Raw genomic sequence first — 16790 nt, forward strand, 5'->3', positions numbered from 1 at the left:
AGGCAAGGTATTTTTTTTAAGAAGCTTAACCAACTTAGAACTTCTGTCTTAAGTAAGGGACTCAAAGAGGTGGAAAAATTACCTCATTAGAAATGGTGGAGAAAATACTAGTTTCCCTGTGCCATTGGAGTTAGACATAAACTGAGTCTTCATTTGTCCTCCAGAAACTACTTCCACAGAGAAACTGGTTTTTGAAAAAATGTCTGGTAAAACACAGAAGAAAAAAAAATCAAGTATTTTTCCTTCAAGAAGTCATTTGATTCTGGAAACTGGGCAGTATAATTTTTATCTTCTGAGCAGGCAGTCTGGGAAGTTTTTTGCTCCAAATCAGGGAACCTGTGCTGCTATCAGGGCATCTTTGGGCTGTCGGGTTCTTGCTTAAGTTCCTTCCAACCCGGAGCTGAGATAAGCTGCTGAGGCTCTCTGTCTGTTGCAAACCCAGAAGCCTTTAGGGCTTTTCTAAACACAGGACTTCAAATACATCCCAGTTCCTCAGCAGTGGCTCTCAAGTCCTATTTTCCTCAGAGCCTGAATTGACTTAAATAAATGCTCCAAAGCTCTAACTGGTTCTAGTTGTTAAGACTTTTTATAACTGGTTCTTGATAATCCTTGCTGGGATTATTTGGGTCTTGGTGGAAAGTTTGTTACATGTATTCCTAATTTAACTTAGTTTACTTCTTCAGGCATGCCAGCAACTCGTGACTCAAAATTGTGGATACTGCTATAAAATAAAATTGAGGTGGGGTGACTCAGCACTGGTAGATTCCTTTGCTGTCTGGACAAGGGGAGCTGTGTCCTGCTTCTCTGTCAGTCTGGAGCACGTTCCCATGGCAATTTGGTTACAGATAATGCTGAGGCTCCTCATGGGGTGAATATTTTTTTGTTGTGGCGTTTTTGGTGTTTTTTTTTTTTTTTTAAGTTTTTGTTTTAACAGGGAGCTTTTTTTGAATCATTCAAAGTAGCGGGGCCTCCAGATAAATTTTAGGAACTATGCCCTTTACACAGAGAAATTGTATATGTTGCTTCTGCAAAAGAATCTGGCTCTTCCTCTCAAAGTTCTTTTAAAAAAATGAAACATTTGCAGGGCTTTGCTGAGGCTTACATTTATTTTATTATAATTCAAAATAGCTTTCTTTCACTAGTGGGGGAGTGTGAGTAGGATGATTTGATACATTGTTTTTAACAGTGACTTCTTTGGGAATGTTCACAGTAGTATTTTTCCCGCACGTGGTTGTTTGGTTCTTCTGCCTTGTCAGAAAGATTCAAGTCAGCGCCTTGCTGCTGGTGCAAAGGTTGTAGTGTGGGTCATTTGCTAATAAGCTCTACTGAGAAAAGTGAAGCATATTAAAGTCTGATGAAAATCTTTTGTTTGTATTTGATGTGCTTTGATTTAGCCTGCAGGCATGAGTTTTTAAGGTCCTATATTTGAAAACACTGGAATTTCTGGGTTATGTTGATGGCCTTGTTTTTTGTAATATCACATCTCCTGCCTTTCTTGGTGGGGAAGCTTTGGGTGCTGAGCAATTACTGTAATTATAAGACCAAATCCATGGCCAGTGAAGCCAAAATTTTAATTTTTAATCAGGCCTTTGAAGGACTGATTATCATATTGCTGCTTGCTACAAAACCAGTTTGTAGCCTCACACTCTGTTACTGGTTTTCTGCCTTACTGGTATTAGTGGAGTGAATTTTCCTATCTAAAGTGGTTATTTTGGGAAACAACACAGAAAATGTTAGCTGAGATTCTTTTCTTTCTCTATCCTTTCCAGGCCGGAACAAGAACATGAAATTAAGTGGCCGACCACACCGACACATAGGAGTGTTGGGCACCTCCAAGCTCTATGTGATAAGAAATCAAATATTTACTTTTACCCCTCAGGTAAGCATGTAAAGGTGGCAGGAAAATCACTCCCTTCTTAATGGTGAATCATTAGTGAAGCACTTTGCTATTCCCTGGTGTCATTGTACCTTAGGTAGAATGGGGCTGAAACAGCAGATGTACTTTATTTTGTAGGGTTTTTAAGAGCATGGGATGATCAGCATGGTAGAACTGCTGATAAATCTCTTTTCCATCACACAGACTCTGGTTTCTTTGGCTTTTGACTTAGGAGAACACAGCGAATCAATAGTACAAAGATGTTGCTGATCTCTGCCCACATCAACATTCTAATCAATGAAATAGTTTCTTCAGAAATAGATCACTTAATACATCTTTTTACCAATTGCTTTGATGAAAAATTTAGTACCACATAAGTGTGCCAAATTCTGTAACCCCTAGGAGGTGAAGGTGTGATCTTTTCATTAGGTTATTGAAAGGGTAGTAGTGCTGAGAAATGGATGTTCTGTCTTTTTTTTCTCTTTAGTGTGTTTTTTCAATGTTGCTGAAAGTTTGGATCCTCATAGAATTAATGGCTCCTACTGAATGAAATGCAACATTCAATGCATTTAACGAAACACAACACACTTATTTCAACAAAATTATTCCAGCAGTTGGTACTAGATGACCAGGGAGTCCCCTGCTCCAAGCATGTACAACTGATGCAGGATAAAGAATGCATCCACCCTTCTAAACAGATGTTTGACTAATGAAGTCTTTAAACTCCAGCTGAAGGCATTCAGTGGACTCTGTAGAAGGCTTCTGTACTGCTTCATAATGTCCAAACAAATCAGATTTACTGCAAAAAATGTAGATCCTTTCTCATTCTTCCCCATGGCAATTGATCACAAGCAGCTTTTTAAAATGTTAGTCGTTGTGTTACTTCCCTGTACCAATTTTCACTTTTGCAAATAAGGGGAAAATTCCTTAGAGATGTGATTTTTTTTTTCAAAATACCTCTTAGTTCACGTCTTACTATGTAAGTAGGACCCAATATTCCTGCTAAAATCTTGTCACATATCAAATAAGGACATTCCAAAATGGCATTTATCTTTACATTAGCAACACAGTGACAGTTCCTGCTTATTCCATGTTTTACTAGAACCTCCATAACATTTGCCATTGTACTTTGAAGCCAGATACTTCCCCTGCCTTTTTTTTTTTTTTTTTTGGTGGATGGAGTTAATATTTAATGTCACCTTCCTAAGGTTAGCAATTAAATCATCTTGTTGATCTTGACTAGTGTCCACAAATTTTGTCATTTGTATTTCATCCTCTTTTCTAGTGAAAAAATTGATTAGGCGTGGGGCAAAGGCAAACTTCACTCAGATACAGTAGTTCTGGAAAAATGGTTAATAACTACCTTTTGAGAACAATTTTAAAAGTAGTTCTGCTTCCTAGGAAGTCAGATCAGCTTACTAGTGTGAAAATTTGCAGAAGCTGGCAGGTGTCAGCCATTTTCTTATACTTACCATGTGGTTGCTCCAAAGAAGGAAACTGGACTAATCTGTTGAGATTGGTTTTTGACCATCTTACTTTATCATTTTGTAATTATCTTGTCTGTCTCAAACTGGCTTTGTTTTCTTTTGCTTCCACACACTGGAATTGGCCTGACTTTTTAAATGGCTCTTCCTTTTTAAAGATGCGCAGTGTGTTTCCTTGTCTCTGGATTGCTGGGACTTGTTGTTCCTGAATTACCAAAGCTAACTGTGAGTGGCTCAAGGATTGTTTTGGCTAGTTCCCGATTCCTTCTGTGAAAAAAATTTCTCTGGACTTTGTCAGCTTGAACTTCCATGTTCTTTATGCATTTACCCCTCCACAGGGCTTATGGGCTTCCTTAACTTTTGTTGTGGCTGCTTTGACATACTTTCCATTATTTGTCCAGCTTCTTTGGTTCCAGCTCCTGGAGAAGCCACAATAGTCTCTTACTGTGGTGCTTGGCTTCCTGCTGCAGTGGGAGCAGCACGTTGCAATTGCACATTTCATGTACCTTTTTTCCTCAGTAACTGCCAGCTTTTCCGTATTCTGCCTGACTTCTGGATGGCTCCCAAGAGACAAACAGTTACTGGCTCCCAGTCCCCAGTGTGTACTTAAGCCTGTTTATTTGTTTTGTTACTATTTTTAACTTTTTGTCCACATTTAGAGTACTTCCATCTTCTAGATCAGAGGTCAGTGTAATTGGTCATTGGGAAGATTCTGCTTCATGGCTGTGATTGCCTAGGTTTTATTTTTACAGCTTACGTTGATGGTCAGTCTACAGGCATATGGAAATGGACTCTTGCACAACATGGATTTCTTTGTCACAGTCTGAGGCCTTGTTAGGTTAATTCAAGTCATTTGTGTTGTGGTCAGGAGCAGCTCATATGGCTTTTGTGAATAATTTAAGGGAAGAAACAAAAAAAAAAAAAAGGAAAGCACTAACAACTACCCCTATGTTATGTTTTTCTCTTCTCTAGTTTACTGACCAGCATCACTTCTATCTGGCTCTAGACAATCAGATGATTGTAGAGATGCTCAAGACAGAGCTGGCTTACCTCACTTCTTGCTGGAGGATGACAGGGAGACCAACCTTGACATTTCCCATCACCCACACAATGCTTGGTAAACTTAATTTTCTGTTTCAAGCAGAGTAGATTATTGCAGGAGAACAGGATGGAGGTTGGTTTAAGAGGAGACAGGTAGCAGGACTTCTAACATCAGAAGTACAGTTCAGTTTTCTCATGGGTATGCCAAATTTGGATTACATGGTAATATTTAATTTTGGTTTTACTCCCTCTTCATATGCTTCCATCATTGACCATCTCCATGCTTTTTCTGTCTAAAGAAATTTCATAGAAATCCCTTTGGAACTTGTCTTGAGCGTGTTGGTGTTTGTCTTTAGAACTTATCTAGGGGTTGTGTTTTGTTTGCTTGTTTGTCTGGGATTTTTGAATAAGCTAGTATTGATAGCAGTTGTGGGTTCTGCTTTAAATTTTCCTGATTTACATAGTAGACGACACCCAGTAATTCACTGTATTTGGATGTGGTAATTTGAGAATGTGTTGATGAGCTTCAATTCTTCCATTTTTTTTTTTTTAGTTGATGATGGTACTGACATTCATCCAGCAGTTCTTGCCACAATAAGAAAATTAGAAGATGGTTATTTTGGAGGTGCAAGGTAATGTCAGATTTGCCAAATTATCTTCATGGTTTTTAAAATGAAATCCTGTAAAAGTCTCGGCTTTGAACTTGTGATAGTGCACAGACTTTGTACTAGAATTCTGCAGAGAAGGAAGTTTCAGCTTTAATTATTATGTGGCAATCAAATGGTAGCTGGGCCTCAGGTGCAATGGAAAAGATCTGTCTCCCAAAAAGTGCACCATCTCTGACTGCCATTAATGGATAAAGAAAACAAACATCAAATCTTTGGAAATATAAAATCTTGAAATATGAAATATGAAATCTTTTAAATATTAATCTGACTGGGCTTCTGTTATTAAAAAGTAAATTAATTTCACAGTTACTGGATATGTTTTAAACATTGATTGCATGTAGTACTTGTAAGGTGGAGTGTTCCTTTCATCTATGTGTAAAATATCCACAGTATCTCCCTATTCTTTTTCTACTTTCCCTCTCAGTCAGTATCTTCCTTTGACAATGAAACCTTGTCATGGCTTAACTTCAGTTAACAGCTCAGCCCCACATAGCCACTCACCCTTGCTCCCCTTAGTTGGGACTGGGGAGAGAATTGGAAGAATACAAGTGAAAAAACTTGTGAGTTGTGATAAAGAGAGTTTAGTAAATGGAGCTAAAACCACATATGCAGGCAAAGCAAAATGTGAAATTCATTCACCACTTTCCATGGGCAGGCAGTTGTTCAACCATCTTCAGGAAAGCTGTACTCCATCAAATGTAGCTGTGGTTTGGGAAGATAAATTTCTGTATCCCCGAGGATCCTCCCCTTCATCCTTCTTCCACCAGCTTTATATGCTGAGCATGACACCCTAAGATACGGAATGTCCCTGTGGTCAGCAGGGGTCAGCTGTCCAGCTGTGACCCCTCCCAGCTCCTTGTGCACCCCCAGCCTGTGCTGGTGGGGTGAGGTGAGAAGCAGAAAAGGCTGGGATGCTGTGTAAGCCCTGCTTAGCAGTAACTAATACATCCCAGTGTTACCAGCACTGTTTCCAGAACAAATCCAAAGCATAGGCCCATCATTAACTCTTGTCCTAAAATCAGCACAGATGGTTTAGCAGCCTCCAGTTCTGTGAAAAGACACATTCACGGGGCCTTTTCAGCCCCAGTTTCTTATGCATTATCTTTGGAGCTCAGGTCTTTGTTCAGTCTCTCTTCATATGAACATACAACACCCTGCAGAATTAGGCTGTGAGTTAGGCTTGTTACCATAGCACAGTTAAAATGAATTAGTACCTAGAGCAGTAAGTACCCAGCTGGATCTGCAACTGTTGTTTTCCTTTTTTATTTTTCAGTGTCAGTTTCTGTGGCTTTATAGTTGCCAAAGGTGGATTGAACAGTAGGTTTCATAAATTTTGGAGTAGTTGTTGAAAGCTAAGTGAGCATTAATCAGTATCAGAATGGTGAATGTTAATGCTTTTTGGCATGTGTCCCCTTTTTTAGGGTGAAGATAGGCAAGCTATCAGAATTTCTTACCACTTCTTTTCATACATATCTGAGCTTCCTGGATCCAGATTGTGACCTAAAACTGTTTGATGACCGTAATGACGACTGTAATAGCCCTGACAGTGAATATGGAGACTACCCAGCAGATTTCTGTGAAAAAGGTAGTAGTGTTTTTTCACTTGGTATTTTTTTTCTCTGTCAAGTTCTATCAGCAGAGCCTGGGTTTGCCCACAGTGCAGTCTGTTCTGTGCACAGCTGATGGTCATTTGGTTTTCTCATGCATCCACCTGAGGGCAGGACCTGCATGACTTAGTTTGGAGAATGAATTAATGTGTGTTCTTCTTGAATTTGTAGTATGGCATTGACTGGCAACTGCTACAGCAAAGCTGAGTCTGGAGAGTCAGCAGGTGGGGAGGTGTGGAAGAGGTTAGAGGGAAAAGGACTGAAGAGTCGTGGACAAGAGCTTGTGTGGAAGAGATGATAGAGTCTTAGAATCATACAAGTTGGAAGAGACTTATACAATCATCAATTCCAGCTGTGTTCTATGATCTACCAGCAAAATAAAACCCCTTTTGATTCCTTTCAAAGGCAAAGCTAGCTTCTAGCTTCTAAATCTGTTTTCAAAACAGTGTCAAAAAAGGTTTTTTCTTTTGTTTCCATTTTTTGGCTTAAAAAAAACCTCTTCCTTACACTATTTTTGCATATTTGAGTGCCCTTATAAATAAGCAATAATATAGTGGTGTATTTGAATAAGAAAGTGATGATGATAAATAGTGATTTTTACCTTTAAGAAACCTTTTCTTTTAATGTATGTTACACTAGATAGCCAGGATGAGCTGGATCAGTATATAAATGATGTCCTGCAGAGCACAGCCCTGAAGTCATACCTGCCTCCCACTTCAAAGACAACGAGTGAACCACCTGTGTTCAGTGCAAACAATTCCACAGAAGAGATACTGTCAATAATGGCCAAGACAAAGGGCTTGGAAGTTCCAGGTATTTCTCCCTATTGTTTATTTAGTGATAATAATTTAAAAACCTGGTTTGGCTGCTACAAGGGGTAAGTTCAAGTATTTAAAAATTATACCTTTTGACGTACTTGTGCCACTAGTTCTTTCTTTATAGAGAAGAAATAAGAAATTCCTTATCAATTAAGAATGACTAAAGCTGTTGCTTTTATGTTCCCACAGTATCCCGTGTCATGGTGTATACACAGCAAACCTGCAGTGAAATGTAACATTTAATCAAAGTTAATGTTATGGAAGTTGCTACAGCTTCTTAGAACCCAAATCAGTTAATTAATTGTTTTGTCTTTGCTTGTATGAAGGCAAACAAAATGTACTTTTTAATTTTAATAGAGTTGCTGTGAAATGAAACGTTTCAACACAAGAAAAACATAAATATTCACATGTACTTTCTAAATTTGTAAGAACAAATGGAGTAGAGAGGGAGAACAGTCTTTCTAATTATGCTACATTTCTGATAGCCTGTTTGGAGGATATACACCAAAATAAGACTTTGGCTGAATTTGTAAATAGATTCCAACATATGCATTGTTTTATACGTAGATATGTAGTATTCAACACCCTGGTCAATGGAAGACTTCCCTTAACTTCAGTGTAAATTAATAACTTCTAAGCTTTTCTGTTAGTTTTTTTCTAACATCTTCCATGTGCCACATCATCTGATCCTCCATTGAATTCAGCATATGAAGTTAACAGAGCATTAACCTGTGTTTAGCATTATAACTTTAATTATGAAATCTTACCAGTTAGGCCATTTTCTCCACTCATTTTTGGCTGAAATGTTTAAAACACTTGGCAGGGTCAGGTCGTTGGGCTGCAGGATTTCAGAGTCACGGGTTGAATAAGAGGTCTCAGTTGAGCAGAGCTCAGAGCCCCTGAGCCTCTGACATGCTGATCTCAGAAACTCTCAGAGCAAACCTGCAAAGAGATAAGGTTCAGAACATGAGCTCATCTCAGTTCCATGCACAGCATTTCAGAATCACTGCCTCTGTATTTTGACTCTTGGAGGTATTTCTGTTGTTTTTACCTAGTCAAGCTGCTTCATGTGGGTGTTTTTGATTTTCATGTTACTGAAACAGCCTTTTTTTTTCTTTCTGTTCTGGTGACTTTGCTTTCCAGCTGTGTCTATGTCTCTTCCCACTAAAGTTCTGAACACACACCGAAAGTCTCTGAATCTTGTTGATAATCCTCATTTCTTTGGGACAAAGGTATGGTGTGGGAATTTTTGTGGTTTTAGGATGCAATGCTGTAGCCTTTCCTTGTGTTTTCCTTCCAAACCCTATGCCGGGTCTCATTTCTCTTCACTGACAAGCCATTCTGCCCAAGGCACTCCCTTGTTTTGGAAAATTTTTTTTTGGCTGGTTGACAGTTTTTTAGTCAAATAGACACTATCAAGTGGAAGAGTTTTAATTGAATGTGCAAAACAGAAAAGAACATAATGATTGCTTTATTTTTAAAAGCCAAAAGTTAAGCCATTGTCTTTAGTTCTAGCTGAACACAAGGGGAAGGATGGGATGTTCACAGGCTTTAGAGATGTTTTCCAAGAAATGCTACTTATAGTAACATCTGGGCAAGAGGGAATGTGTGAATGTCCTTAAGGCACCAGCCAAATCCCACCTTCAAGGCATGAAGATGGGGTTGTGCTGGGCACTTGTTTTGTCTTGGTATATGTGACCAGCTGCTGAGAATGGCTAAAAGAGGTTGTACCAGCCTCCTGTAGGATTCTGTTCTGCACAAGGCTCTGTTTGTGGAAATGGTATTTTAGGATTATATAAACTGCTGAACAGCTTGTTAAACAAAACTCTTTTCATCCAAGAATTCACCATAAGATTGCATCATCTGATTAGTTATCATTTTACTTTCATTTTACTTGCAAAACTTACAATGGCAATATTTGCATTCACACAGTGCCACTTATGTACAGGTTAGAGATGGAACTCAAAAAGATCTAAATTATTTCAGCAAAAAAAGGATAGTATTTCTCTGCTTTTCTCTTTACAACTAACATAAGATGACAGGAAAAGTATGCAGATAAAATTATGCAGTATCCAGATTTCTTTGTTTTGTCAAAAAAAAAAAAAAAAAAGAGACAAGGTTCCATTCTAGAGCTTGTGTTTCTTGGGGTTAGTCTCCTTTTTGTGCCTGCAGTACCCTGACAAGAACTAAGTGGTATATCTGTATTTCAAGTGCAGAGCTTTGTTGCAAGTCTGTGGAGTCTGTGATTTTTTTTTTAATGGGAGTTTGAAGTTACAGGAAGTTGCAGATCTACTTTTTTCAAGGTCATGTCATATGATTTTTCATTCATCTTTGTTATCAGGACCATGAAAATGTTTTGCACTTACCTAAAGATGCTCATGGTGATTTGGATTGCAGGAAGCTTGTTGATCAGCTGAAGGAATGTCCAACACTCCATGATCAAGCAGATATCTTGTATATCTTGCATATACTCAAGTAAGTTGCCTTAGTGTGAACTTCAGCATCTTTAAGTTTGGTCACAGCTATCTGATTATTCTTGTGCAAAAGGTCCACTGTTCAGGTTGTGTTTTGAGGGGACAGTGGAAATATTTTGCGCTTTAACAAGCATATTCTCAGTTAGTTTGATTATGGGAATTATTTGGATACAAAAGAAGACTTGTGCAAATTCTAGAGTTGATTGGCACACAGTTACAAATACATAAAGTCTCCAGGGCTCACAAATTAGATGCACAAATCCTTTCCATGAATGAGAACACACCCTACTACATTTGTGGCACTCCATTTGAAATTCACAAAGATTTGGTGTGATTTTCATACACAAGAATGAAAGTGGAGGGAAAATTCATCTTGTCATTTTCTAACCAAAGGCAAAATGCAATTTTGATGCATGTTCACTATTTTTCCTCTAGTCCCTTTGCATATTTAAGTATACAACTGGCTAAAATTTGGTACTTTTTAATTCTTGGAAGTAGTCTGGACCCATCTGCTGGAGTTAGTAAACACCTGCTATTTAAAATTATTTGATGGGAACAAAATGCAAATAGAAACAACAGAATCATCTTCTGAAGTGTATTTATTGAGCTTGTTTTTTTTTCCTGTGCAAGAGAATACTGCTGGAACCTGTCAGCTTTTGGTGCAAAGACAAGTACGTGTTAATCACAGATGGTCTTCCCTACTGCTACAAAGACTGCATTTTTGTTTATTTTAGTCTGTCTCCTGTGTGGACATCTTCTTTGATCTTGATTTCCCACGCAAAATGTTTAGCATCCTCTCTTAAAGAGTAAAGGAAATCCTATAAAAATATGTTTTGTTGTTTTACTGCATGCAACACCAATAATTTCACCAAGGGAGACTGTTGGGCAGGCAGATGGACCTCTGGTGGACTCTGTCAGCAGGAGTTGAAAAGTCATTCTGTGACAGTTCAAAACATTGCCAAAGAGAAGCCATAGTGCAATGAATTTCAAAAGCAGGACAGGAACAGAAATCTCCTTTTTTTTTCAGTAATGACATAAGCAACACAGAAGTTTAGTTAATAGCTAAGAAAGAGGAATAGCTAAAAAATCCCCCTGAAGGATCTGGAAAATGGGTGTAGTCTTCAGCAGCACAGAAGATATTGCTGAATTCTACTCTGAAAAACACTGCATGGAGTGTTCCTCCAGCAAACTGTCCATGTGAATGCTCAATTTAAAGTCTAGTAGGAAATCCTTCAAGTGGTTCCTTTTCAAGTTGCTGGCTCACAGCTCTAGTGTGAAAGTTCCTGGTATCAAGGGGATTTTGTCCACATATAGTCAATCTGTGGTGAAGGCACAGATGTCCCATTTGGTATTTAATTCTGTCACCAACGTGAGCAAGGTAGTCAAAATCCAGCTGTGTGGTAAAGTTTAGCATTGTGCCTGATGACAATTACCTCCTGTTTGTTTTGTGGCAGAGGTGCTGACTGGGACACAGAGCTGGATGGACAGTGTGGTGTCACTGTTCACTGCCTCCTCAATGAGCTCTACAGAAAGGCAGGCCTCAATCAGGAATGGGGCTTAATCCGTTACATTTCTGGCATACTCAAAAAGAGAGTTGAAGTCCTGGCTGAGGTATGAAATACAAATAATCCTGGCTCAGCTTCCTGCTTGGGAACAGAGATAAAACTACCAGTTTGCTGTTGGGGTTTGTGCTTGCCCTTCTTCTAGTTTTACTTTACAACATACATAGTGCAGCATTTTTAATTAAATATTGGTTGTTTTTCTGATCTAGAGTCTTACTACATCTTTATCTTTCATCTGTACTGCAAACTCTGCTAATGTTGACATGGACTGAGAATGTCACACTGTAAATAGTTGTGAAGGCTTCATTTCATCTCTGTTAATTGGACAAGCTTAACTGTGTGCTTTGAAAGCTGCGGTTGTCACTGGTAATTGTCTGTTGCTGTTGTGATGGTATGAACACCTTTGGAGCACTGCTATGTCAGGGTGCTAGTGATGACGCAAAAACATGTTCTGCCCATTTCCATCCCCTTGGATCGACAGTCTGCCTTGTGAATGGGTGTTTGGAACCATTTAAATATCCATGACTATTAAGTGATAACAAGAAAAATCCACTGTTAAAAATACATACATGATTTTGATCATTATAAAAAGGTTTCCTCTCAAGTATTCTAAGAGTATTTGTTTAATTTTCTAGTAATCCCCTGCATATTTCTGAGGGGCTCTTTCTGTAATTCCTGGCTATTTTCTAGACTCTGTCACATCTGGGATGCCTTATTTTAGTGACAGTCCTGTCTGTGGAGAGCAGTATGTGGTAATCACTGTGCGTGGTACTTCATTAAGCACAGAATTTTTGCCTTCTCAAGACACAATGGACAAGCAGTACAGACATGTTCACAAAAAGCCATGTATGTTAACTTGAGAAGGTATTGACAAAGAACTGGGGAGGAGGAGAATAGAGATGATCTGTTTTCTTCCATGCTAAGGGAGTGAAAATAACCTCTTCAAAATCAGAGGAACACTGCTCTGTGATGTTTTTTGATTCAGGATACTAAAACAGGTAAACTGAACACCCACATTTAAAGGAGGTCAATATAAAAGAGTAAACACTGTGGTACTGGGGAAAGTACCTATTTCAGACTGCATCAGGAATGTGATGCAATATGCTGAGTGTTTGTTTTAGGAGGTATGTTAGTGCACAGGATTTTTTAACTAATGCTGCCAAACTTTTCATTGATTAGAAATATGATTGTCTTAAATAAAGAACAAAACTTTATCATATGATAAAGGATGAAAGCCTTTATTGATCTGCCAGCCCCACTAGAGTTCCTAATCTAATTGTTATGCTGCTGATTTCACTGAGCAGGGAAACAGGCTACTTTGAAACTCTCATAGCCCTGTTGACCTCAGGAGATCTTTGGAAACTATTTAGTAGCATTCTGCTGGATTTGCATAATGTCTGGTAATTAATAGAAATGCATTTAAAAATTGCTAAAGAAATAGAATTAATTTATTTTGGTGAATTAAATGCCATATCACTTCTACATGACACAGAGAAAGGTCTCTTGCTTTTTGTCCCCTTATGATAGGCATGCACAGACCTTCTGTCACACCACAAGCAACTTACAGTGGGCCTGCCACCAGAACCCCGTGAGAAAATCATTACCACGTAAGTTGGAGCTCTGCCTCGGGCACAGGCTGCCCTTCATCTTCCTGCTGGTACCATTCTGCTGCTGTTATCTTCTTTTAAACCTTACTCCTTGCCCTCAAAGGGATTTGCAGCCACCCAGGGTAGAACTGTAGGCACCTTTGTTCCGCGTTATTTGATCCCAGTGCTTGTTCAAGAATTTAATAGCTGGTTGTCACTGCTACCTGTGGTTTGACTTCTTGCAGCCCGCTGCCCCCTGAGGAGCTCACAGATCTCATTTATGAAGCCAGTGGCCAAGACATCAGTATTGCAGTCCTGACACAGGTATGCAGCCTGTGCAAAAAGGCTTCTTGGACTGTGCCCAGTGTTTACTCTGAGTGTTTGCTCTGAGACAGGGAAAGCCATGAAGACCCACTCTGACAAGTGCCTTTATGGATTTCTCCTTACAGGAGATAATTATGTATTTGGCGATGTATGTCCGGTCACAGCCCAGTCTTTTTGTGGAGATGCTCAGGCTCCGCATTGGTCTGATAATCCAGGTGATGGCCACTGAGCTGGCACGAAGTCTGAAATGCTCAGGTAGGAAGCAGTTTCATTGTAAAGGTACTTATGGTATCATTTTTGCCTCACCCTTCGTGGTTGATCTTTACATTTATGTGTGTTAAATCTTTTTATTAACCTCTTAGTTCATATGTGCAGTTACAACCCTTGAAGATCACTTTTTTTTTTTTTTTTTTTTTTATGAAAGATTTCTTTCCCCTCAGCACCCAGTTATTCAAAGACTATCAGAGGATATTCTTTATGGAATAACTCTGTCTCTGGAATTTAGATCCAGGTGTCATCTGCTGTTGGGAGATGGCTGTCATACCTTTCCAAGTGATCTTGTTCTATGAGGGAGCAACTGCTTTCTCATCATGAGCTTCAGTGAAATTTTGCAAAAGCTAGGACATAATAAAGATTAATGCAAGAAGTGTTATTTCCATGGAGTGTTTGTTGTTTAGTCCTGAAATATATTTTCTATGAAATGTGACGGCCTATTAATTTTTTAAAGGAAGGGCTAGCAAGAGTTAAATGTGACTGGACTTCATTCACAGTTTCCTTAGCTGGCTTTATAGCTCATTGTCTTCCCAGTGACATTTGTCATTCTGTTTTGTTTTATTTTGTTTAACTAGGTGAAGAAGCTTCAGAGAGCTTGATGAATCTAAGCCCCTTTGATATGAAAAGTCTTCTACATCATATTCTCAGTGGGAAAGAATTTGGAGTGGAAAGAAGCTGTAAGTTGTTCACTTCTATGAATCTAAGTTAGATTGTCTTACAATCTAAGTTAGATTGTCTTACAAGACAATCTAACTTAACATATAAAATCAATTTTTTAGATTTTAAAAAATAGATTTGGATTAAAAAATATTAATTTCTATTCTTTCTGCATGTAAAATAAAGGTATAGGTAATATATTAGTCATGGGTGAGCAGTACATGTGTATGTCTGCTGTGAAATTCACAAAACATATGGTGGAAGCGATCCTGCACTGAAAGAAGATTGTATCAAGTTTTCAGTAAGATGAAGGCAAACTTTTAAAATGAAGAAATTTTATTGAACCATAACAAAAGCCATTAAAAACTCATATCTAACCTGCCTTCAAGAAAGCATGTCCTTGATACCCACCTATTCCTGACTGGCACATCAGCTGTGTCCTGGGCTCCTCTCTAGACCCTCAGAGACTCATTGCAATTCTGACTAAATTTACAATTGCTCACTGTCTTGGAAGATCAGTTTCTGATACCCAAAAAAGGATTTAAGCCCCTTACTTGGTACAATCAGATGTGAAATCTTGATGTGATTCTGTTGAAAGGATGCTGTCACCAAAAGCATTGCACATTTCTGAAATTATTTGTGCTTACCTTCTTAGATAGAATTTAATCTACTTTTCTACCCCTAGAATGTTAAAAATGTCCATCTGCTTCTTTAGTGCGACCTGTAGATTCTTCTTCATCCAGCCCTGCAATTTCTATCCATGAGATGGGGCATTCTGGAGCAACCAAAACAGAAAGAAGTGGTATTACTAAATTGAAGAGTGAGATGAAGCAGGTGAGGGTTTTCTGTCAATGCTCATCAGAAAGTACAGCTGTTCTGGAACTGTGGTATGTTGGGTTTTATTCTTGCTAAATAACAGAAATTTCCAAAGTTGCTTTGATTTTAAAACTGATCACTAAATACTGAAGGCAGTTAAGGAATGTTTCCTCCAAAAATGTTCTTCCTCTTTTGTTCTTGTTTCACTTGCTGAATGTAGAATAACTTGAACAAACTGTAATGCATTCGTGGTGTCCACTGTAAAAACAGCTAAGGAAATGTCAGATGCTTCTCTTCAACGAGAAGCTTTTATGCAGTGTTCAATCTTGTTCTTGGTCGAAGTTGCAAAACTGGACCACATGCCTTTTGGAAAAGTTACAGGTAGAAAAGGAATCTTGTTTTGTTTTCTTCCAGTTCTGTTTCTTCAGGAATGGAGGATGATTACTGCTAGAATTTATACATATATATTCATGTTTAGTACTTTAAATTATACTTTATCTGAGTATAAGGGGAGATTACAGAAAACACAACCAAAATACTCTGAATGAATGTGACTAATGGTTTTGTTATGAGTGATTTGATTTCTCTATTTTGTGTCTCTATTAGTAATTCTTCTTTTGCTTTAAATAAATAGGAAGGTAGTGGTCAAATAAAATACATTTGTAAGAAAGAGTCTATTTTTCCTCATGGGTTATTCAAACTGGAGAGAGAAGACTCCAAAAGACCTGATTGCAGCCTTGCAATATATAAAGGAGGCTTAAAGAAAAGATGAAGAGATGCTTTTTGCCAAGGCCTATAGTGACAGGATAAGGGGCAACAGTTTTAAACTGAAAGGGTGGGCTTAGATTAGATGCAAGGACACTTTTTTATGATGAAGGGGGAGAGGCAGTGGAACAGGTTGTCCAATGAAGCTGTGGATGCCCTGTCCCTGGAAATGTATAAGGTCAGACTGGATGGGGCTTTGAGCATCTAAGGAAATATTTGATGTTTTCCTTTGATTGATAAAACAGATTGAATAAGCCTTCAGAAAGGAGTGACATTTTTACATGGTCTTAACGTGAAGCATTTGCTGGTGGCAGTGAAGATCGGTTAGTTAATGATGCTTCATGGGACATGGTCAGGCAGGGAAGCAGAGATCCCAGATCTGGTTGCTGTGTTTGAGCTGTGCCACTGCTGGAGCATCATCGTGGATGTGGGCGAGGCTGTGAAGGTGCTGCCGAGTGTGCTGCACTGGCCCTGAGGTGGCCTTGGAGGTCAGTCCCAGCAGGGCTCCCAGTCAAACCGGGGGTGTCTGGATTCAGGGCTTTTCCAGGAATGAGGGACAAGGCACTAGATGGCAGCATTGTTTTGTTTGAAATACAGAGGTGGGCCTGAGCTGGAATACTTGGACCTCTCCTGATATTAGAAACATAGTTCCTTTGTTGCTTTCGCATTCCACAGAAACTTGGTATTTTGCACAGAAGAGGAGTTGGCTGGGTTTATTTTTGTAACCCCCCTACCCCTCCCCACTTTGCCTTTCCTGCTGCTTCCTGCCACATCTCACTGCATTCTCTGAATAATTGACAAGCAGCTAATGTAGTGACACTTTGGCAGGGGCTTGGGTG

At 38.9% G+C, this 16790-nt stretch overlaps 1 protein-coding gene and 1 long non-coding RNA gene across 4 annotated transcripts in view; one reads left to right on the plus strand and one right to left on the minus strand.

Moving 5' to 3' along the window:
* PHKA2 (phosphorylase kinase regulatory subunit alpha 2) overlaps positions 1-16790 on the plus strand; it is a 43635-nt gene that overhangs the window by 18953 nt on the left and 7892 nt on the right. For all 3 annotated transcript variants that reach the window (XM_068179952.1, XM_068179954.1, XM_068179953.1), the window contains exons 15-27: positions 1770-1879; positions 4333-4477; positions 4955-5033; positions 6491-6654; positions 7316-7489; positions 8638-8726; positions 9836-9969; positions 11423-11579; positions 13058-13137; positions 13362-13440; positions 13566-13695; positions 14289-14390; positions 15086-15204. In XM_068179952.1, coding sequence (XP_068036053.1) covers positions 1770-1879; positions 4333-4477; positions 4955-5033; positions 6491-6654; positions 7316-7489; positions 8638-8726; positions 9836-9969; positions 11423-11579; positions 13058-13137; positions 13362-13440; positions 13566-13695; positions 14289-14390; positions 15086-15204 — 1562 coding nt within the window. The remainder of the gene's footprint in view (positions 1-1769; positions 1880-4332; positions 4478-4954; positions 5034-6490; positions 6655-7315; positions 7490-8637; positions 8727-9835; positions 9970-11422; positions 11580-13057; positions 13138-13361; positions 13441-13565; positions 13696-14288; positions 14391-15085; positions 15205-16790) is intronic.
* Positions 8819-9487, minus strand: LOC137468334 (uncharacterized). The gene is made up of 2 exons (XR_010995881.1): positions 9254-9487; positions 8819-9196 (listed from the first exon to the last, which is right to left on the minus strand). It is a non-coding gene; the product is annotated as an uncharacterized lncRNA (long non-coding RNA).

Source organism: Anomalospiza imberbis, chromosome 2, assembly GCF_031753505.1.
Source record: "Anomalospiza imberbis isolate Cuckoo-Finch-1a 21T00152 chromosome 2, ASM3175350v1, whole genome shotgun sequence".
In the NCBI taxonomy this organism is placed as follows: Eukaryota; Metazoa; Chordata; class Aves; order Passeriformes; family Viduidae; genus Anomalospiza; species Anomalospiza imberbis.